General features: G+C 43.2%; 1 protein-coding gene across 1 annotated transcript; it reads left to right on the top strand.

Annotated features, from left to right (window-relative positions):
- The first annotated feature begins 18,789 nt into the window (after window positions 1-18,789).
- Window positions 18,790-20,121, top strand: LOC148540347 (beta-1,3-galactosyl-O-glycosyl-glycoprotein beta-1,6-N-acetylglucosaminyltransferase 3-like). The gene has a single exon (XM_088443481.1). It carries the CDS (start codon window positions 18,790-18,792, stop codon window positions 20,119-20,121), a length of 1,332 nt encoding a protein of 443 aa, XP_088299607.1.
- The last annotated feature ends 4,232 nt before the right edge of the window (window positions 20,122-24,353 follow it).

Raw genomic sequence — 24,353 nt, forward strand, 5'->3', positions numbered from 1 at the left:
ATGTATAGAGTGCTGTATAGGATGTGGATGGGGAGCTAAACGCGTTTTGCTGTGGCAGGTCCCACAGCTTCTTCAGTAGCATATACCCCCATGTTTAATAAAGGGCTTTTTATACCCTTATGTGAGAGATAATCATGAACAGCTGTTGTTCGTTCAGAAACTAATCAATCAAGCCATATAGAGAACCAAGTAAATTAAGTATAAAATACATCATGTCAATACATACACTTTATAAAAATACAAATATCACAAATATGCATATATAAAGAGTCGCTAGGAAGTACCTGCGTTAATTGTACATGGAACTTATTGTCCGATCATGTGGTCTCGATGTGAATCACGTGACTCAATATGGCCTATAGAGGCTCTATGAAGAGTCACATGTAATAAACACGGGCCTCATGATTGTAGCTAAGCTGCACGTAGCCACGTCCCGCAAATCGGGTCACGTGTTGTAAATACAAGACACGTGGTTCCGTCTAGCCTACTCAGCAAATAGCGCCCGGCTGAGGTACATCGTCAAATCACGTTATATAAACAACAGTCACATGATGAAAGTTGGTATGGACATTAACTCCTATGTAATCGTAGTTTTAGTGATAGAATCATATAAATTTCAGCACTTATAAACACTTATAAACATAAGGACATCATATAGACAATTATATATATGAATATTGGTATTTTATGGTATTAACTCATAATATGTTCACAATGTAACCCATATATATAATACTACGTGAGAACATATATATTGGCTCTAATGAATATACATTCATAGCCAAAATAATCCATTGATCTGAAATTCCTATGACGGAAGACTGAACAATTCTCTCTCTTCTTTATTTTAAGGATCAATCTAATATTGACATATAATCAATTATTTCCATATATATGTATTATGATATTTACTTAAAAAATATATATAACGAATATTCAAATATTGAGAAACTCTTGAATAATCGATTATAAAAAGAACTCATAAAATAAATCATACTGCTAATAATAAAATACAACCACAAAACTAAACCAAAGAAAGAAAACTTATTGAAGAATCCATCTTATTAGAGATGTTAATACATACACCGTATATAATCCTGGTTTCAGAAAATAGGTGATGGGGATCCTATCTACCTAATATCCTACCCATGAAGATTACATAATCGTATTCAATTCAATGGACTCACTTAGGCCGTCTGGATGTAAAGAATTTAATCTGAACATCCAGAAGACCTCCTGACGACAAAGGGTTTTGAACCTGTCTCCACCTCTTAGAGTGGATTGTATAAATTCTAGTCCTATAATATTCAATGATTGTGGATCACTGTTAAGTTCTTTCAAATAGTGAAGGGATAGACTATGTGTAGTTACTTTATTAATGATGTTGCGATGGTGCTCCATAAAATCGTCTCTTTAGGGGTCTTGTAGTTCGACCCACGTAGTATAGTCCACATCCTCATGTAATTAAATAGATTACATATGAGGAATCACAATTTATGAAATTGTTGATTGTATATAGATTATTTGTATCTTTGAATGTTATGATACTAGTCTTCTTAGCTGTATTGGAGCACATAGTGCATCTAGTTTTGCTACAACGATGAAAGCCTGGTGGCCTCTGGGGTAACCACTGTTTTTTTGGTTCTTTCCCCTTTCTGCAAAAAGTAATACAGTTGAATCTTTTTATAAGATCACTCTGGAGGACTTCAAATCTCTATGTCATATTGTGAAAAAAGATAGACCTGTTTCCAATCTCACTACAAAAGAAAAGAGAGCTCTCAATCTGTTAACAAAAGATACTTCCATCATTATCAAGGAGGCAGACAAGGGGGGTGGTTTGGTGGTCCAAGATAAGGCAGACTATTTAAAGGAAGCCTCCAAACAACTAAAGACAAATCCTTTTATCGTACACTATCTTCAGATCCCACCACTGCCTTCCTTCTTGAACTCAAATTTCTGTTAGATGCGGCTCTTGCCTCTGGAGTCATAGCGAAGGAAGTTTGGTGATTTTTGTATAATCCCCATCCGATTACGCCAATTTATTACCATCTTCCGAAAATTCACAAATCCCTTTCTTCACCATCTGGGCGTCCTTTTATTTCTGGTATCAATTCCCTCACTTCCAATCCTTCTCATTATGTTGACACTTTTCTCCAACCTTATGTTCCTGTTTCGAGATCACATATCAAAGATACCACCCATTTCCTCCAGCAGATGATTTATGGAGCACTGTCGCAACATCATTAATAAAGTAACCACACATAGTCTATCCCTTCACTATTTGAAAGAACATAACAGTGATCCACAATCATTGAATTTTATAGGACTAGAACTTATACAATCCACTCTAAGAGGTGGAGACAGGTTCAAAATGAGTCCATTGAATTGAATATGATTTTGTAATCTTCATGGGTAGGATATTAAGTAGATAGGATCCCCATCACCTATTTTCTGAAACCAGGATTATATATGTTGTATGTATTAACATCTCTAATAAGATGGACTCTTCAATAAGTTTTCTTTGTTTGGTTTAGTTTTGTGGTTGTATTTTATTATTATGATTTATTTTATGAGTCTTATATACTTATTATTATCTATTAATTTTCATTCATTATCTTTTTGTTTTTATAATCAATTATTCAAGAGTTTCTCAATATTTTAATATTCTTTAAGAGTAAATATAATACATATATATGGAAATAATTGATTATATGTCAATATTAGATTGATCCTTAACATAAAGAAGAGAGAGAGAGACATATATCTTAGAATTGTTCAGTCTTCCGTCATAGGAATTTCAGATCAATGGATTATTTTGGCTATGAATGTATATTCATTAGAGCCAATATATATGTTCTCACGTAGTATTATATATATGGGTTACATTGTGAACAAATTATGAGTTAATACCATAAAATACCAATATTCACATCTATAATTATGTATATGATGTCTTTATGCTTATGTGTTTATAAGTGCTGAAATTTATATGATTCTATCACTAAAACTACAATTACATAGGAGTTAATGTGCATAGCGAGTTTCATCACGTGACTTGTTGTTTATATCACGTGATATGATGATGTACCTCAGCCAGGCCCTATTTGCAGAGTAGGATAGACGGAACCACGTGTCTTGTATTTACATCACGTGACCCAATTTGCGGGACGCGGCTACGTGCAGCTTAGCTACAATCATGAGGCCCGTGTTTATTACATGTGATTCATCATAGAGCCTCTATAGGCCATATTGAGTCACGTGATTCACATCGAGACCACATAATCAGAACATTAAGTTCCATGTACAATGAACGCAGGTACTTCCTAGCGACTCTTTATATATGCACATTTGTATTTTTTTAAAGTGTATTGTGACACAGTCAGATTAGGGGTCCCTCTCCTGGGTAGAGGTCTCCTTCCTTACACACACACACAGCAGCAAGGAAGCAGCACACCAGTCTGGATGCGAGTACAAGCTGGTCGGCACCAGTCTTTATTGTACAGTGTCAGAAATAACATAAAGAAAACATAAACATAAATCCTAGCCCTGTCGTCCACTAACTTCACAGGTGGTTCCCTCACTACCAGAACCTGGCAAGGCCTAATGCCCTCACCAGCAACAAAGGCACAGCACAACACTCACAGTTAGGTTTTTCCAGTGTCTCTGAGCAAACTCCCTGTCTGTTCTCCCAGGTGAGATACTTAGCCCTAAACACACTAGGCTTATATTGGCCACTCTCAGGTGGAAACCCTAACAAGCCTGTTACCAGGCTGCGAGAACCAAAACCTGGAGTGGCCGTGGGTGGAGCCCTCCCTCTCCTCTCACCCACAACCCCCAGGTCCCAAACCGGCTTTTCAAAAAGCCGAGACTCAAGCCTGCTACACTGCAGACTTTCTCCTGGGGATTTCAAACACATAAGACAGGAATCTGGGACAAATGTACCTGCCACAGACCACTTTACCAGTGATCCTATAACAGTATGTATTGACATGATGTATTTTATACTTAATTTACTCTGGTTCTCTATATGGCTTGGTGATTAGTTTCTGAGCGAACAACAGCTGTTCATGATTATCGCTCACATAAGGGTATAAAAAGCCCTTTATTAGACATGGTGGTATATGCTACTGAAGAAGCTGAGGGACCTGCCACAGGGAAACGCGTTTAGCTCCCCACCCACATCCTATACAGCATTCTATACCTTTGTGGATTTGTTCCGGACCGGCATCACTGCATCTGCTTTCCAGCCTCTACCCTACATCATCAGCTCGCCAGTGCAGCCACTCCTGCACGCATCGCAGGCTGTGGACATTCCAACTGAGGCCCTGATTCAGAGCCGGACGCTCTGACAGAGCGCTCGCTCTGAATCAGGGCCGTCCCTCTTACTTTTTAGAGCGGCCTCCTGGCCGCTGGCATAGCTGTGGGTGACCACCCACAGCTATAGCGAGCGGCCAAAATGATGGTCGCGATGGTCAAGACAATCACGACCATCGGGCTTGCGATGAGACCCTTGTGGTAGGGTCTCGTTTGCCGCAAGCCCTGGAGTTCTTTTGGCTAGTGATGTCAGTGGGGCCGGCCCCAGACGGTAGGCTTTCCCATGGGAACACCTCCGTCTGGGCAGCCACACCCCCGACACGCCCACCAAAGGGGGCGTGCTGTCAATCACCGTCGACAGCACGCCCCCTTTGGTGCGAGACCCATAATGTCTTTATTCGGGTCTCGCGCATGCGCACAATGGAGCCGCCTCCGTCGTGCGCATGCGCACTTGGGCAACATCGACCCGCTCAGCGCTCGCGAGCGGATCTGAATCAGGCCCTGAGTCTGGTAATTACACCATATATATATTTTTTATTTATAGGAATAAACTGATGTATTTTTCTTCCAACCAAGCCATATAGAGTATCCATTTTTTCAAATATAGACAAGTTTCTATATTATCACATTTATTATTACAGATATTTATGCATTGGCATTGTTATTCTTTTCACTTATATTCACATGATTTTCAATTTAGGTAATTTAGCGCTGTTCATCTATTTGTCCACCTAAGAACTCTAACTTTGATGAATTTAAGGGAAAGTGACCCCCCACTTCAGACAAATTGACAGTGTCCGAGACGCAAATTGAGAAGACGTTATCCACTAGATAGCACACATAGGAATAGTCATGATCTGTGATAATTTAAGGAATCATAATGTGGGTTTGTAGGCAAATGCTGATGTTTGTCCAGTGTATATTTATCAGCAACTTCCCTATATTCCTCCTAAATTGGTAGCACTTCAACAGCCTCTTGTGCTTGGATTCATTTACTTGTAACAATTTTGAAGACTACCACTTGTTTCCCAATGTCTTTGCATTTTTATGACAATAGATATAAAGTGACTGTAAGGAGCACTACCTTTGATTGTCCTCTCTTAGTTTACATCCATCCTTCTTCCATGTGATCTGCAGACAGAAAAGTCAAGTAGAACAAGAGAAAGAACAAGCATAAACCAATTGGTATAATTTTAAATGCAGAGTTAAGAACAGTCTCGGCTGGAGATACTGTTAAAAAGGGGTGCAGTTCACAGTGTTAACAGGATTTCACATGTAGTGCGCACAAAAGTACTACTTGGGGAGCCGTTCTGCTGACACTCCAAAGCTGTGATATATGTGCTGTCAGTGTTGGCTCAGCGATCACAGCAGGGATATCTAACACTGTGAACTGCACCCCTTTTAAACAGTATCTCCAGCCGGGACTGTTCTTAACTATGCATTTAAATTTATACCAATTGGTTTATATAGGGGCGTATTTATAATGGGTGCAGGGTGTGTGGGGCACACGAGCCTCTGTGTCCAGGGGGGGGCCCACACCGCATACCCTGCACCCATAAAACGTACCTCTCCGAAGTCCCATGCCGGCTCCGGTGTCTGCGCCTAGTGAGGCTCCCCCCTAGCCTGACATTATTTGGAGGCGGACAAGCCTCCTAATAAAGTCATGTAGGGGGCGTGGTTTATGGTAATTAGGTCACGCCCCCATTTTCGGCCGCACGTGAAGATAGGTTGTGCTGAAGGGGGCCGGTACAGAGTGCTCCGACCATTGGAGCCGGCCCTGCTCTGGGCACACTGTAGTCTCCTATGCCTGTGGGGGGAGCGATCAAGTTGATCGCGCCCCCCACTGGTTATGCGCTGGGCTGAGGGGGCTCAGAGCACCCCCCTCACCAGCACACAGCGATGCTTCGCGGCTCTGCTAAACTTGTTTTTTTTTCTCGAAGGGGGCGCGTCATGCCTCCAGCGATTAGGTCATGTCCCAACAGCGCACAACACCTGAGTAGCTACCGATCACTTAGTGCAGCAGACTGATGAACAGTTGCGATATCCCCATGTAAAGTATGGACAAGGAACGGCTAGCAGCAAAGTTGACCTGTGATCGGAGTAAGTTCTGTTGCTGGTCTGTTCATCCTTGGTGGTGTTAATAAGATCCATTTGCAAAACCATTCCATAAGACTAAGGGCCTGATTCAGAGCCGCTCGTAAGCGGCCCCTCGTTCGTTCGGAGCGATGTTCGCACATCTGCGCATGCTTATGGGTTTTAGTACGCATGTGCGAACCAGTCAGTGCGGTCAGAATTCGTGTGCTCACAAAATAGCGAATGCTTGGTAATTTGAGTGACAGGATGAGGCGTTTGTGGGTGGTAACAGGGGAAGGTGCTTGAAAACGGGGAGTGGAGATCCGAACGCAGGCGTGCCAAAAGGTCAAAATGGGCGTTTAATGGGTGTGCATAATTAACAAAGCAGCGTCATCGACCACGTCACTTGGGTGTCTTTTAGCCAGAACTGCTCGCATGATTGCGGTAGGAAAAACCAACCACAAGAATAGCTAGCAGTTCATTCGCCTTTCGATGTACTCGATTAATCTAATAAATAGCGGAGATGATGTATGATGCGAGCGGCCAGGGGGTGTTTTTATCAAAAAAAGTCTGCATGCTTTGTTCGCTCGTTCAGACATAGAGGCGTCAACAGACTGCAAAGAGTGAACGGTCAATTTAAATAGCCAGCCCCTTTTTCTGGATGAGCGAGTGCAGACCCTAAATCAGAGCACTAACATTTTGCTAGATATGAATAGTTTATACTAGTTAAAGTGATTGGTCATTATAGGCCCTAGTGCCTCAGTCACCCTGTGCCACCACTTGTGGTTTCACACTGATTATACACTCTCTGTAACAATTCTTGTCACCTTGCTGAATGATCACTTCTCCACCTGCAAGTACACCCATCCACACAACTGTCTTAACTCACAGTTATTATGTACCGCTGTGATAAACCAACAACTAGGTGGCTAACTGATACTTTCGGCCCTAACAACTACTGGACTAGTCAATACAGCAATAACAATTTATCTACTTAGGTGTGGTGTACTATCCACAAAATCTGAATGACCCAGATCTGTACAATCTCCCAAAATCACACAGCAGTGACAAGAATGACACAAGAGCATACATATAGATATACAGCACTACATTTTATCAACCTCTTTGACCTATGCCGGCCAACTCTTCTCTCTTCATTTAGGAACCTAATACCTCAAGCAATGGAAGGAGAATGGTAGGGGTAGTGAGTTTCCCAGTGTTGACCCAGTGTTAGTGTGGAAGCATGACAACCCCATCACATGCAGGGACACTTGATGGTGTGGGAGCTGGGCAACCCTTTCACACTCAATGCCACTTTCTTCGGAGTGTGTACCTAATGCCCATGATTCAAGGTGTCTCAATCTAGTCTTTTTATTGCAGGCCTAATACATATAAGTTATGTGTATATGGCACCATGCAGCTGAGATGACAGTTCTGGCAGATTTTCCTTCTTCTTTGCTACAGCCTGAGGTGGTTAAAGCATGTGGAGCCATTGGCAGAGAGGCTAGCCCCATACACACAGTAAAATGTGATGTAATGTGACAGCCTTGGTAAATAGACTAATCAAGAAGTTTTATTAAAGGGGGTAAGAAAATGTAGATCAAGGCCAGATGAAAATAATGATCACTATACATATGATAGGAGATTGGAGCACAAAAAGGAATATTGTTCTTTTCTACACAGTTGTTAGAAATACAGTAGTGAAAAGGCAATGGGCAATAATGCTTTCCAATAGTTAAATTGGTTTCTTTATCTTTGCTGCTGAAGCACCTCTTTAACTATAACTAGGAAAAGGGACATTTTTCGGTTGTCTCAATATACTATACTACAAATCCTTTTGCAAAACATGGATATACAGTAATCACAAAACAGATTATTCAGCAGATTTAGCAAACACCTCAAAACTTTTCAGTATTTTACTCTAAAATGCACACATAGTTCTTTCAGAGTACTCTGTTGCTGGATGATCACTGACCTATTACGTGCATGTATTTGTAATCCACAATTGGTAACAGCAATAATCTTAGCAAATAATGCTGTTCTTTCCTGATTCCAGAGAGCAATAGCTTTAGCTTCCAATTATAAGGTACAAGACAGTTTCACTTGCAATATATGCCAATTATCTTCAGCACTGCTCAGTAGCAATAACTCAGTCCCAAAGTGCTCTTTAACTCAGTTCAATATTCACACAGAATGGCTGCTACTATTTATGCTAAAACTCATGCACTGTTTCTCTAGTAGCTCAAACAAGAAGAATATCAGCTCTCAGTATCGGTTGATAATTCTTAGCAGTAGCTCTACAACAGTTCTCAGTAGCTGCTAAACAATTCTCAGTAGTGTTGCAGCTCAGCTCTTTTACTCACTCACAGCCTCCACAGATCTCAACTGCAGCTCCTACTGCTGACACACTGTCTACAACTCTCAGTCTTATCTGGTGCTTCTGCAATGGTCACTCAGAACACCATCAGTGGGTATTCAGTGGCTTCTGTCACCTCACCACTTCAGCAACAACACTTTGCCCAGTCTCTTGTATCTCACAGCAAACCTGTGGAAGTACATCCCGCTCTTCCCTCTGCTCCTCAGCATCTCCTGGACTGTACATGTGCAACCACAAACACACTGTCCTGTTGCTGAATTGTCTCATGTGTGGCACATAAATGGCTCCACATGGAGGCAATCTCCAATATTGCAACATCCACTTGCTCCTGTCAGGGGTATCACACATGCCTGAAAAGAGGCAGAACTACAAGTAGGGTCTAATGCCCATTTAACCAGGAAAAGAGCAATATGCCGGCCTTGTGTCTGCCTAAATGTGTGGATAGTCTATTTTATTGTGGGGGCATAATGCCATGGGCCTAATGCAATCCTAAACTGGGGCAGAGCTATATATATATATATATATATATATATATATAAGGCCTAGTGCCCATTGCACCCAGCCAGTAAACCCTGGTGATCTAGTGAAATAAGTGCAAAAATCGCACTTGGAACCTATCTTATATTGGGTCTGTCACAGCGCCGCCAAATCCAGGTTGCCCTTACCTGATCCGGCGATGCTGGAGTCCAGGCTGGTGTGTGACAGCGGGTGGGAGATCCCCGGCACCCGCTGTCAGCTGCTCCTCTTCTCCCATGGAGGCTGTGTGCAGACGGCTGCGTGTTCCCCTACCTCTCTCCTGAAACTATTGGTGCTTAATCGATATTCGAAGCAGTGCAACCCTCCTACTGCTATTCCAGTGGATCACCAAGAGGAGTGTGAAGTCAAACAGATTCTAGATTCCAGAATGTCCTGAGGTGCAGTTCAATTCCTGGTGGATTGGAAGGGATACGGTCCTGAAGAGCATTGTTGGGTTAGGGCTTCAGATATTTATGCACCCCAACGCCTTCGGAAGTTTCATCAAAAGTTCCCTGGCAAGCCATTTGTGGGGTGTTTGGTGCCCACCCCTAGAAGGGGGGGTAATGTCACAGTGCCGCCGAATCCAGGTTGCCCTTACCTGGTCTGGCGATGCTGGAGTCCGGGCTGGTGTGTGACAGCAGGTGGGAGATCCCCGACACCCGTTGTCAGCTGCTCCTCTTCTCCCCCGGCGGCTGTGTGAGGGCGGCCGCTTCTTCCTTAGAAGCGCACGTGCCACTCTCTTAAATATTTAAAGGGACAGGAACCTGTAAATGGAAGCGCTGATTGGTGACTAGTTGAACTCTGACCTATAAAAGGAAGTTCCTGGGAGCACTCCAGTGCCAGAGTATAGGCTCCATTACCATACTCCAGCATTCCTGTGCATATCCTGATTATTGATTCTGACCCTTGGCGTGTTTTGTGACTCTGATTCTGCCTGACCCCTGGTTCTACATTGATATCTGGTTCTGACCTCAGCTATTCCCTGTGACCCATTTACGTCTGCTCCCTGGTACCGCTTCGTCCGTTTGGTTTTGACCCGGCTAAGTCGACTATGCTCAAGTCTCCCATATACCAACCAAGTGCCAGCACCTGTATAGGGAAACCTAACCTGAGGGCGGCGACCTGTGTGTCGGACGCAGCCAAGTCCATACCTTCTTGCAAGGGTCCCTGGTGAAAACCGGTGGCACATTAGACTCCATGCCTCAGGAATAGGTCTAGCCAATTCCCTGAATACGGGTAGCATCCACTATCCGCCCGTGAGTTTGTGACAGGGTCTTTGGTAAAGCCTATAGAGAGCCCTCTGCTGCTCCAGGCCTCTGCTCCTCTGGTCCCACCTGGTGGCTTCCACTTGATTCTTTCATCCTCTTCCATGGCTCCTCAAACTCTTTGACATGAGTAGCAAAGGCCAGCATCAACTATTTTGCAGTGGCTGCTACTGTCTCAGGGCTTCTGGAGTGTTCTCTGCTTCCTCTGCATTCTTATGGTTCCTATTCACTTCCAGCATGACCCACACCGTCTTCTGCATTGAGGGTACTGTTCCAGCTGTGCTGTTGCTCTTTTTCTTCTTCTCCACCATTGCAATGCATTCTGTTTATAGCAGAAAATAAAAGCCAATGAACGTGGGTGGAGTGATAATTAGGCGCCAGGATTGGCTTGCTGTGGTCATCTTTGACAAGGTCCATCAGTGAGCTGAGATTGGCTTGCCAGTGACACCTAATACAAATTTGACCCTGGTGATTGTCAGGGCTTCAATCTGCCTGCTGGACTCTGAAGTTAGTGGTGGTGTAGTTGCAGTACTGCTCTCTGGACAGAGTTATGAAACTACTATAAATGTTGGGCAACTTGTAACTATAAGTGACTATCTGCACATTTTTCTGAATACCAGCACCTTTTTTAATTGGAAAAAAGCAATGATTATAAAATGCCTCTGATGAAATCATCTGCACTATGAAGAAACACATCAGACAAAGTAGTTTACTACTACTAGAGATTGGAATTGTTTCCTGTGATCCCTATTTGCATGAGATTTAACAGAACTATATCTGCTTTCAGGGCCGTAACTAGGATGGTGTGGCATGTGCCGTGGCACAGGGCACCAAAGGGCAGGGGGCGCTGTTCAAGGCCTGTCAAGTTTCTCTTTATTGTCATTCTTACTTGTAACTTCCTCTTGTTTTGTCCCCAGCATCTCATGGCCTCCCCTATCTCTCCCCTGGCCCTTCACCACAAGGCTATGGCCCTTTTTCAGGTGCATTATCTTATGTCCCTATTTGCCAATGCTCTTTCTAGCACAGGGCACCAAAAACTCTAGTTATGGCTGTCTGCTTTGATTGGTGGCAGTGAGTATTAAGAGGAGTATTGCTGCAAATCTGTTATATTGGGACACTGTGAATGTATGCCGGAAAACCTGCTAATGAACCAGTTTCTGCTAATAGAGTGATAAGAGCTACTTGTGCTGACTAGATCAATGGCAGTGAATGCATTGAGTGGTGTATGATTACTTTTTTTTATTACTGGGATATTGTTTCTATTTGTAGAGAATCTTTTAAAGGGTTGGCTCTTATTAATGGAGAGATTTGTGTTGCTTGTTCTAATTTGGAGATTTAGTGAATTTGAAAGTTCTATGTTTTTACAGTGAATGTTAAAAGAAAACATTATCACTCTAACATTGTGTTGAGAGTACTAGGAGTAAGTTGTTTTAGAATTAATATTTATCACTTATACAATTATAAACCATTTCTCAGCCAGATATTGGCATGATCCTGACTAATTTTTCCCCATATTCCATGAGTTTCTACTATGTTTTACAGTGTTTGTTCCACCTAGCACTGAGGTCCACTCGCGCTGTAATAACACACCACTTCCGGATGACGCAGAGGTCTGGCCTGCACTGCACATTACATCCAGCTGGCTATGAGGTCTGTCCACACTGTTCCTGCTCTGTGCTCTCAATGTGTTTACTTTACATGATAGCACTCAGGCTGCACTCCAGAGCTCCCTCCTGTATTGGGATAGCAAAATGGCTACTGACAGCCATTTCTATTCATGGTTCTTATGTGTGTATCAGACATGAAGTGGTATCAGGCATGAAATGGTACAGGAATGTGGAAGCAGACAGGCCATAAATCCTTTAGGCGTTGTCTACTGCGATGTACGCTTGCGTTAAGTTTTAGAAGTCCTTATCAGTAGTTAACCAATAAAGTAGTTTGAAGTAGGTTTATGCCCATATTAGTAAGAGTTAGATGGGTATGCAAGTAGGATACTATATAAATGAAGAACAAAGGAGATTCCAGTGGCCTGCCCTATGCCTGGACCAGAGACTGCAGCTGGTGGCCAGGATATTGTTCGTTCCAGCTCTATTCTGAGAGGAGGCTCCTGGATCGTGTAACCATCTTATATTCCGAAGCGAAGTAACTATTATTCTTCCATATCTTGTTATTTGTTGTAATAAATTATATCTTTTTTCAAGATACTGGCTTGTGTGGCTTAATTAACCTTCTGTATCCAAGAACCTTATCTCATTCCACCGGGAACACCTCCATAACACAATATGGGCGCAGTCATGTTGGATTCAGTCACCTGAATCTCCTCCACCACTCAGAGTGCTGCTCCCAGACCAGCTGATCACAGCATCCAATCCCTGGACTTCCACCCCTATCAATTCCATTTCCTGACTGGCCCACATTGCCAGTACAATGTCACTTCAGCTGAAGTTACAGTTCTGTGCTGAGCTCCCAGGTCCTCTGTATCTAAACGGTCCCAGTCCGTATCATTCCAGTTCCAAGTCTGGTTATCAAGTCTCCAATTCTATCTAGTACTCCAGTCTGGTTTTACCACATAGACTCGCTCATCCCTATCACCATCGGTCCCAGCTGATATCTCCAATCGTCAGTCCCAGCCGATATCTCCAATCATCTGTACCAGCTGATATCTCCAATCATCTATCCCAGCTTATATCTCCAATCATTGATCACAGCCAATATCTCCAATCATCAGTCCCATCTGATATAGATTGTAAGCTTGCAAGCAGGGCCCTCTTACCTCTATGTCTGTCTGTTATTACCCTGTTTTGTTCTATCAATGTTTCCAATTGTAAAGCGCAACGGAATATGCTGCGCTATATAAGAAACTGTTGATAAATAAATAAATAAATAAATATATTCAAACATCGGTCTCAAAATGATCCATTACTGCAAGTCATCATCATTGGTCTCAGGATCTCATTCAGAGCCGCTCGCAAAATGCAAGTGCTCGCTCTGAATGAAGGCGGCCGCTTCTATGTTCAGAGCCGGCCTCCTGGCCGCTCGCTAGGCTGTGGGTGACCACCCACAGCTTTAGTGAGCGGCCAGGTTGATGGTCGCGATGGTCAAGACCATCGCAACCATCAGAACTTTTTGACGAGACCCTTGTGGTAGGGTCTCATCTACCACAAGCCCCAGTAAGCTTTCGGCTCTATTAGAGCTGGAAGCTCACCACTGACATCATGAGTGATGTCAGTGGGGCCGCCCCCAAATGGCAGGCTTTCCATCGGGAACGCCTCCATTTGTATAGCCACCCCCCGCCCACAAAACAGGGCGAGCTGTCGATCACCATCGGCAGCCGTCCCTTTTGTAGTGAGTCCCGGAGAGAGAGAATTTCTCTCTCGCTCCGGGGCTTGCATACGCTGTGCATGCGCAGGGCCTCATCATCGTACCCACTTGTGAGTGGGTCTGAATGAGACCCTCAAACCGATCTAGTTCTTTGATTCATCAACACTGGTCTCCAACTGATCCAGTTCTTCAATTCATCAACATCAGTCTCAAACCAATCCAGTTCTTCAATTCATAAACATTGGTCTCAAACTGATCCAGTTCTTTGATTCATCAACATTGGTCTCCAACATCGACAGCCTCCCAGTTTGTAGCGAGTCCCGGAGCGAGTTAATTCCTCACTCGCTCCGTACCCACTTGCGAGCGGGTCTGAATGAGACCCTCAAACTGATCTAGTTCTTTGATTCATCAACACTGGTCTCCAACTGATCCAGTTCTTCAATTCATCAACATCAGTCTTAAACCGATCCAGTTCTTCAATTCATAAACATTGGTCTCAAACTGATCCAGTTCTTTGATTCATCAACATTGGTCTCCAACATCGACAGCCTCCCAGTTTGTAGCGAGTCCCGGAGCGAGTTAATTCCTCACTCGCTTCGTACCCACTTGCGAGCAGGTCTGAATGAGACCCTCAAACCGATCTAGTTCTTTGATTCATCAACACTGGTCTCCAACTGATCCAGTTCTTCAATTCATCAACATCAGTCTCAAACCAATCCAGTTCTTCAATTCATCAACATTGGTCTCAAACTGATCCAGTTCTTTGGTTCATCAACATTGGTCTCCAACATCGACAGCCTCCCAGTTTGTAGCGAGTCCTGGAGCGAGTTAATTCCTCACTCGCTCCGGGGCCCGCACACGTGCATTGCACATGCCGCACTTGCGCAGTGCCCCACCATCGACCCGCTTGCGAGCGGGTCTGAATGAGGCCCTATATTCCCTACCACATGCTCACACACACACTTACTTTTTCTTGGGAGCCAAGTAACCTACCAGTATATCTTTGGACTGTGGGAGGAAACCAGAGCACCCGAAGGAAACCAACGCAAGCACAGGGAGAATATACAAACTCCACACAGTTAGAGCCCTAGTGGGAATCGAACCCATGCCCTCAGTGCTGTGAGGCGAACCATTACACCGTCTGTGTTGTCCATACCACTATAAAGTGAGAGATGACAGACCATACATAAAATATGGATATACAAGGTACAGACATTCCTCTCTTAATGACCGAGTTCTGCTCCTATGAGTCATTAAGCGAGGCTGTATAGTGGCCAGGAAGCATCAGGACCCAGGCTGAGGGTGACATGTGCCTGTGTGTGCCCCACCTCTTCCAAGAGCGTGCCGCATCCTCTCTGTCCTTTCCCTCATGGGAGGCAAGGTGTCCTGGGTGTCCCGCGCTGCAGCCAGGGCCCCCTCTCGCGGCAGAGTCTCTTTATTTTATACTCCAAATCACAGTGAGCAGGTTGGAGCGCCAGTCGTAAGTCTGAATGGTCGCTAAACAGGTAGGTGGCTAAGTGAGGAAAGTCTGTACAACAATATAAGTGCATATGTGAAAAGAAGGGGTAAGGAGGGCCCTGCTTAAGAGCTTCTGATCTAGACAAGAGGTGCAGTTGTGATTCATAGAGACTATTGCACTATTGCTGTTTGGCAAGCATCTGTGAGTAGTTTAGGTGGGAGTATGTACTAGAGATGGGATTTTAGAGAGCATTTACTTAAAAGGTGGCTTTAAAGAAATTCCTTGTCTCCCTAGTGATAGTCAACCCCAGGTACATGATCTGAGAGGGGTGCCATGTGTAAAGGAAGGCTGATTTTAGTCCTTGCATAATATGATTAGGGGTACTGAAGTTCAATGCCACTGATTGGAATAATTAATTTTAAAATGTGAAAGTTTTACATATTTTTGGAATTCACCAGAAAGGAGTGGGAGGCACATATTAGAATTGGAGATCGTGGTCAGAGATAATCAGCAAACCGAGCCAATTTATGCTCTGCTTCCCCACCACTATCTTAGAGATCACAGTGTTGGCCCTAATCACCTATGCTAATACACAGAATAAATATCAAGGGGGTTAGAGGGCAGCCCCATTGGGTACCATTATATACATTTAAAAGGAGTCTGATAAGGTGCCACTGACCTGAATTTTAGATTTTGCATTATACTAAAAGAACAGAGGGCCTGATTCAGAGCCACTTGTTCGCTCCGAGCGATGTTCGCACATCTGCGAATGCGTATGGGTTGTAATGCGCATGCGTCAACCAGTCATTGCGGTCAGAAGTCGAGCACTCGCAAAATAGCGAGTGCCTGCTAATTTGAGTGACAGGATGAGGCGTTTGTGGGTGGTAACAGGGGAAGGTGCTTGAAAACGGGGAGTGGAGATCCAAACGCAGGCGTGCCAAACGGTCAAAACGGGCGTTTTAAGGGTGTGCATAATTAACAAAGCAGCGTCATCGACCACGTCACTTGGTTGTTTCTTAGCCTGAGCTGTTCGCATGATTGCGGTAGGAAAATCAGACGCCTTTCGATGTACTCGATTAATCAAATAAATAGCGGAGATGATGTAGGATGCGAGCGGCCAGGGGGCGTCTTTACAAAATAGCGAGCGCATGTTTCGTTCGCTCGCTCAGACATAGAGGCGTCAACAGAACTCAAAGAGCGAGCGCTCAATTTAAATAGCCGGCCCCTTTTTCTGAACGAGCGAGCGCATATAGCGTCCGGCTCTGAATCTTTAGAGAGGAGAGGGCCCGTGTGCATCCCCTGTCATAGGCCCCCTCCTCTCACCCCTGCGGGCAGCAGCCGACTGACGCTGCTGGCCGGCCACCACAGTATCAGTAGACTCTGGGCACTAGAGTGTGCCCAGAGTCTACTGCACATGCACAGATCGCTGGGGAAATGGTGCGGGCGCTATTTTCCCAGCAATTTCATCACAGCGCATGCACAAAATGCATGAAAAATTTGCAGCGCTGAGAGACCCAGCGTGGGACCTCAGAGAGGTAAGTTTTAGATAATATGGGTGCAGGGTGTGCAGTGTGGGCCCCCCTGGACCCATGGGCCGGGGTGCACCGCACACCCTGCACCCATTATAGATACGCCCCTGGCCAACACTGAGTACAGGAGAAGTACTTGCTGTTCATGTACATGTCATCACTTTGGGCTGACATAGACGCAAATGGAAGATAATCTTCCAGCAGCCGCCAGTAGCAGAGGGACATCCTGGCACCTCTGCATCCCTGCGCCCGCCGGGGAACAGTAAATTCACCACTCCTCAGCCTCCCCCTCCCTCAGTGTGTACCTGGCGACTGCTCAGAGAAGCAGTTGCTGGGGAAAGGAAAGTCATGTTGTCGTGATGTTCCAAACATCGATGGTCTGGTACTGTATATCAATAACTAATATACTACAATTTAATATTAATGCTGTGTATTTATATATATATATATATATATATATATATTTTTGTAAAATCGTGTTGGATAAGTTTTTAATAGATGTTCTTGACCCAATTCAATAAAAAAAAACATGACAATTTCTGAGGGGTTTTTGGAAAAATAATTGCAAATTAAGTGGTTAAGAGTAAACATTCCCAGGGGAGATGTATCAATCCTTAGAGATTAAAAAAAAAAAAAGTACCAACCAATCAGTTTTTGTCATTTTACAGGCTGTGTTTAAAAAATGACAGAAGCTGTTTGAAAAATTACAGTTAGAAGCTGAATGGCTGGTACTTTATCTCTCTCCAAACATTGATACATCTCAGGGTCTCATTCAGAGCCGCTCGTAAGCGGCCATTCACTCGTTCCGAGCGATGTTCGCACATCTGCGCATGCGTACGGTTTGTAATACGCATGCGCGAACCAGTCAGTGCGGCCGAAAATCATTTGTTCGCTAAATATCGAATGCCTGCTAATTTGAGTGACAGGAGGAGGCGTATGTGGGTGGTAACAGGGGAAGGTGCTTGAAAACGGGGAGTGGAATTGAGAACGCAGGCGTGCTTAAAGGTCAAAACGGGCGTTTTATGGGTGTGCATAATTAATACAGCAGCGTCATTGACCACATCACTTGGTTGTTTTAAAGTCAGAATTGCTCGCAATATAGCGGTAGGAAAAACCAGCCACAAGAATAGCGAGCAGTTCATACGCTGTTCGATGTACTCGATTAATCTATTAAATAGCGGACATGACGTATGATGCGAGCGGCCAGGGGGCGTATTTTTCAAACAAACGACCGCATGTTTTGTTCGCTCGTTCAGACATAGAGGCGGCAACAGACCGCAAAGAGCGAACGGTTCATTTGAATAGCCACCCCCTTTTTCTGAACGAGCTAGCGCTAATAGCGTCCGGCTCTGAATCAGACCCTCAGTCTGCAAGTTTCAATGCTTGTGTGAGACCAATCAGCTCCTAACTGTCACTTTACATGGTGTGTATGAAAACTGACAGGAGCTGATTAGTTGGTACTTTATCTCCATGCATTTTACCTCTCTCCAAGGTCAATATAGACCATTAAATGTTGTACAGTTTTCGTTGCTCCCTTGTAAAACATGTATTCAAAATGTAAGTAAAATGTTTCCATGTTGTGATCATCATTCCTTCAAAAAGTTAAATAGTAGAACCGCATTAATGGGTCCGGGTGTATGTGGGAGTGGTCATGTAACAATGGATTCAGGAACTTATGAGATAATTGTACATTAATGACATGCTGAAGCATTAGGCAACTCCTTATATAAAGCCTTGCAACGTGTCAATTATTTCAGCACTCGGTAAGAAAGATAATCAGTAATCTTAAGGCTGAAACATGTTGTTTCAGTGGTTAAACATTACTTTGGCGTATCCTATGAATGATGTCTTAGCCAGTGAAACCAGTTTTCAGAATACAATCTAGGATTATAACTACCGATATACTCAAATCCTGTTTCATCCCCAGCTGGAGAAATGTCATTGTTTAGCTTCAAGCAGTTCAAGTGCATTCAACTTCAAAGGCTTCTGATCCTGACACTGTTGGCATTCTCTGCTACAATTTTGATTAAATATACATCCAATCCATGCACAGTGAAAGACATTCAGCAGTGCGCAGACAGCACCAGGAGCTGGTCCTGCAGAGAAGAACTTTATAAACTCCTTAGCCTCAGTCTCAGACCAAAACAAGGTAGGCTAAATTGTTCCAAGATTATTAAGGGGGATTCTGATGCTGTCAAAAGAGGAATGCAGCTTAATGCTGTTATAAAGAAAAAAACAGCCCATTTAAATGAAACCACGTATTTAAACATAACTAGAGACTGCCGCTACTTTAAAGAATTCAGGAAATATATTACAATTCCTATGAGCAAGGAAGAAGAGGACTTTCCCATTGCTTATTCTATGGTCATTTATGACAAAATAGAGATGTTTGAGAGGCTTTTGCGAGCTCTTTATGCACCTCAGAATATTTTCTGTGTTCATGTGGATGAAAAATCTCCACAGCAGTACAAAGAGGCAGTGAGAGCCATTGCCTCATGCTTTGATAATGTGTTTATAGCATCTAAACTGGAAAGAGTGGTCTATGCGTCATGGCTTAGAGTGCAGGCTGATCTCAACTGCATGGATGACCTGTTGAGAAGCAATGTTCAGTGGAGATACCTGCTAAACACATGTGGGACAGACTTTCCTTTGAAGACAAATGCTGAGATAGTAAGAATTCTGAAAGTGTTAAATGGAAAAAATAATATGGAATCAGAGAAACCATCAGCACAAAAATTTTGGCGTTGGAAGTACCATTTTATAGTAGATGATCAGATTTCAAAGACTGCTACTGAGAAAGAACCATTAACAATTACTAGCCCATTATTTACAGGGAGTGCTTACTTTGTGGTATCCAGAGACTTTGCAGAGTATATATTTGAAGAACCACAAGTACAAAAGTTTATAGACTGGGTCAAAGACACTTATAGTCCAGATGAACATCTTTGGGCTACTTTAAATAGAATGCCTGGTGTTCCGGGTTCTTCTCCCTACAATAACAAGTATGACCTTTCAGATATGAATGCAATGGCTAGAATGGTAAAGTGGTCATATAGTGCAGGGGACATAAGTAAAGGAGCTGCCTACCCCATGTGCACAGGAACTCATAAGCGGGCTGTATGTGTATATGGTACTGGGGATCTAAACTGGTTACTCCAGCAACATCATCTGTTAGCCAACAAATTTGATCCGGATATAGATGACATTGCCATACATTGCATGGAAGAATATTTAAGATATAAAACTGTTTTCCGAAAAGATCTATAATGTGTAACCAGGTTAAAAGGTAAACTATTATAGTTCCAGGATACATGATAGTGAATGAAAATATAAATATATCTATCTATATATGATTTTGAGGTGGTAGGCGGGTGTTTTGTTTGTTAAGGGGGATTATAATTATGTTGTAGGTATTGATGGGAGACACGCAGTCTAGCCCACGTGACATGAGGGCGTGTTTATGATGACGCAGCTGTTAGAATATGCCAAACTAGGCTACAGGAAGCGCGGCCATCCCAGAGTCAGCTGCTCGTTGGGATGCTAATTAGTGCGTTCCACAAGCGGGCGGTGGCCAGGTGAGATGAGAGTGACGCGGCTATTAGCTAGGATGCAATTATTGCAGCTGTCACCATGGTCACGTGACTGTATTGAAACGCAAACCGGAAGCGTCGCTATGCGCTCCAGTGCGCTCCACTGGAGCAGACTGGGTAAATGCTCTTAGCGATCCCAATTAATACATTTTCAGCATAGTTAGGACATCTAAGATTATGAATAATTAAATGTGGGTTGGATTCCTTTGGACATATGTCCTTAACCACAATTATACCTTTTTTTTTTTTTTTTTTTTACTATAAATGGGGATTGTTAACAATCCGAGGTTGGAGGAAGTGATGTTACCACTGATTCAGTATAAATATAGGCTAAAGCTGAGCTAGTATGATTCACCCCAGCTGCTGAGCAGTCATTACCACACAAGTTTGGAAGGAGATAGCATAGAGAGCTCACAGAACTTACAAATTCCAATTATCTGGTGCACTTTGTATTTTTGTCAGTCACATTATTAGTCATTCCATATATTATGGAACTATTTGATTCTATATTTGATTGATGATGTGTGGCTCCACCTAAGGAACAAATCAAGTTCAAATTTTTTTTAAATTATAGGTTGCCACTTTTGTGTATTTGTAGATTATGAATGACCATTTCTATTAAGTGGTTTTTAAGGATCCTCAGAATGTTTCTATTATGGATTTGCTGTTAATGGATGTATAAGTTTTTCAATGGTTAATATTAAATTGGACATTAACAATGAGTCCTATGTGGAAGGTAGTCATAAAAGTTGTGGATATTTAGTCTTTGTACTTATGTAAGTAAGTTAATATAATTGGAGATTCTTAGTGTGTTATAATTTTTGTTATTAGGCCTTACGGTGACTAAAATTCTCAGTTTATCAAACATCTGGCGGAATATTTTATTTTTCTCCAATTGTCAAATCTTTTGATATTCAGTATGTATGCATTATGTATTTGTTTTAAAAGTTGTTACTTTCCTGGCTGTAACCATATATAAATGTCATCCTTTTAAGATTGTACCCCTGAGGAAGTTCTAGTTTTGTGACAAAACGCGTATGGTATTTATATCGTCCCCTTCTGCTATCTGTGGAGCTTACCACCAGTGAGCTCACATCTGTAAGGGTGGTGGTGGAATATGACATCTGCTCTACACTAACAGTGGGATGTTTTAAATGTAAACAATTGTGCAAATATTTGTATTTTATCCAAATAAATACATTTTGGAATTTTCTAATGAGAGGCCATTTGGCCATTTTTCTTGGGTGACATTCTGGTGAGCGGGTTTATTTTCAGGACTTTTCATTCTGAGACTGTTAATTGAAGCTACAGCTACGAACTGAATAATGAGGCTATAAGACTTCTAATGAGCCAGCTTGATCATTACACTAAAGACTCTATATGCAAATCAAATTAAGTAGGACTGTATTAATACCCATTAGCGCCCTCAAGTATCTATTGTATTATTGTATCTTTTGGAGCCCACTAGCAGGGATTTCACTTGTGGTGCTGCTTCCAGTTCTTAGCGTGAGATTAGGGATAATTTAGTGTGTGTGTGTGTGTGTGTATATATGTATATATATATATATATATATATATATGTGTGTGTATATATATATATATATACACACACAGATATTTGAGTCGGCCCGGCACTCCCAAACAATAATGAAACTGTTGATATATATATATATTTTTTTTACTATAATCCAGGTACTGATTACAGCGCTAACCCAGTCAGGATATTCATTCAAGGAGTCAGTCTTTCATATGGGTAGTCCACTTCATCACACTATGCTCAAAAACCTGAAGGTGGCAGCTCAGAATTTCCCAAATAGAACCTCTGTTGTGTGGTCCTCAACGTTTATGAAAAATAGATAAGGTGGAAACAAGCGCCAAATAATGTAAAAGGTTTCAACAATCTTGACACGCCACACACATATATAAGCTGCGTACCGTGTTGCCCTAGGACATGGGCATATAGTTGAGGGTCTTTACAAAGGATATCCCTTCTGTTCTCTCACGTTAGTTCGGTGTGGAATTTAGCACAGGACCCAGGAACTTATAAGGAGATAAATAACACTCTCATAGTGTAGTATGTAAACACTTTATTACAATCACACTAAACACATAAAAAATGCTCAATTACTTTCAAATGGTTTTCAAAAGGCTTACCTGAACAGATGGTTGGCCAGGTCAGTAAGCTGGGGGTCACTCGCCCTCAACACGTTTCGTCACTGACGCTGTTATAGCTGGATTTCGTATATTTCTTGTTTAACATTTAAAAATTTGCAACTGTGGCATCTAAATAAGCTTGGTGGGAGGGGGTCTGTGTAACTACCATAAACTACAAGGTGAGCTTTCATGTCATGTTCACTATAAGAAAAGTAATTATTTCTCCCTGATAACAAACAATATATAAGCACATATGCAAAGTATTAAATATACGAGGTCTGTCTAAAACGTTTGGTGAATGGTCTGATATATCTGTATGCAACGCTTGCAACAAGGCCGCTCATGCGCGCTGGCATGCATAGACATGTCTGGGTCTGCCCCCAGTCGGGGTTTGCCCAAGGCCGCCACTGTACTGCCATTGCGTTCATTTCAACAGATTGTCCCGAGCAGTGTGCGTCGAACAGCAATGGAGCTCGTCTTCCACCAATTCCTTGCCACTGCGAAAGCGTGCAAACCAATTGTACACACATTTTCTACTCACAGCAGGATGCCTGTACACTTTCAACAACATTTTGTGCATCTCCGTCGCCAGTTTACCCAATTTGAAGCAGAACTTAATGTTGTGTCGTTGCTCCATTGCTGTTCGACGCACACTGCTCGGGACACTGTTGAAATGAATGCAGTGGCAGTGTGATGGCGGCCTCGGGCAAACTCCAACTGTGGGCAGGTCCAGACATGTCCAAGCATGTCAGCGTGCATGAGCGATCTTGTTGCAAATGTTGCATACAGATATATCAGACCATTCACTAAACTTTTTAGACAGACCTTGTAGATGTAGATTATTATTTATTCCTGGTTTTCAATGTTTACATGTGTATTACATCAATACTGTATAATAAAACTAAGTACTGATAAAAATTATGTCAGCATTTAGGAGCTCACGTATGCACGTTGGTCCTTACATGCACTGCGCGTGCCCATATACCCCATAGCTAATCCAGAAGTATAGGCAGCACTCTCAGGGCTTGTAAAAGAAAATCACAGATAGGCAGGGCCGGATTAATAATGGGGCGGATGGAGCTCCAGCTCCAGGCCCACCCATCAAAATAGGCCCACAGCATCTGCTGTGCTGCTGTAAACAGGAAAAAAAAATCCTTTTATAGCAGCCCGCCAGTGGCCATCCGATGCAGCCCACCCCCGTGCCTGTCTGTGAGCCACTAACAACCCCCGGCCCGGCCGCGGCAGATCAAAAGCCGCCGCCGGCATGTAGTGGTTACACGTGATGTTATGGCAGCGCAGTGGAAGGCTTCTCTCTCCTTGCGCTGCATACACACACCGTGTGACGTCACAAAGGTGCCGCCCCGACATCCACTTCGCTGTTGCTGTTCTAGTCGGACCAGTACAGCACAGCAGTCACTCACAGGCAGCTCCGTGAAGATGGCTCTGCAGGTTGTCTGAGTCTCCTGACTGAGGTTAGTCGGCCCACCGGGAATCTTCCCGCTGAATCTATCGGCAGGGTGATTTTTTTTTTATATATCACTTTTTTTTTTTTTCTTTGCACGCTGGCTCTTGGACTGAGCAGTGCCATTCTGTGAGCTCTCCACTTGGGGGCCAGCATTTCTAGAGTCGCCTGGATAGCCGCTCCCTCATCCTCCTACAGTTCACCACCACTGATGCCACTTATCCGGTCCACTTCTCCCTTGCCCCCGCACGTGGTGAACGGCAGCAGTGTGGAGATGAAGTGCACCAGCTCCA

The sequence above is a fragment of the Taudactylus pleione genome, unplaced genomic scaffold (genome assembly GCF_031769625.1).
Source record: "Taudactylus pleione unplaced genomic scaffold, aTauple2 ptg000019l, whole genome shotgun sequence".
NCBI lineage: Eukaryota > Metazoa > Chordata > Amphibia > Anura > Myobatrachidae > Taudactylus > Taudactylus pleione.

Excerpts from the sequence above, each read along its gene's own strand:
- LOC148540347 (XM_088443481.1), top strand. The coding sequence starts at position 18,790 with ATGTCATTGTTTAGCTTCAAGCAGTTCAAGTGCATTCAACTTCAAAGG.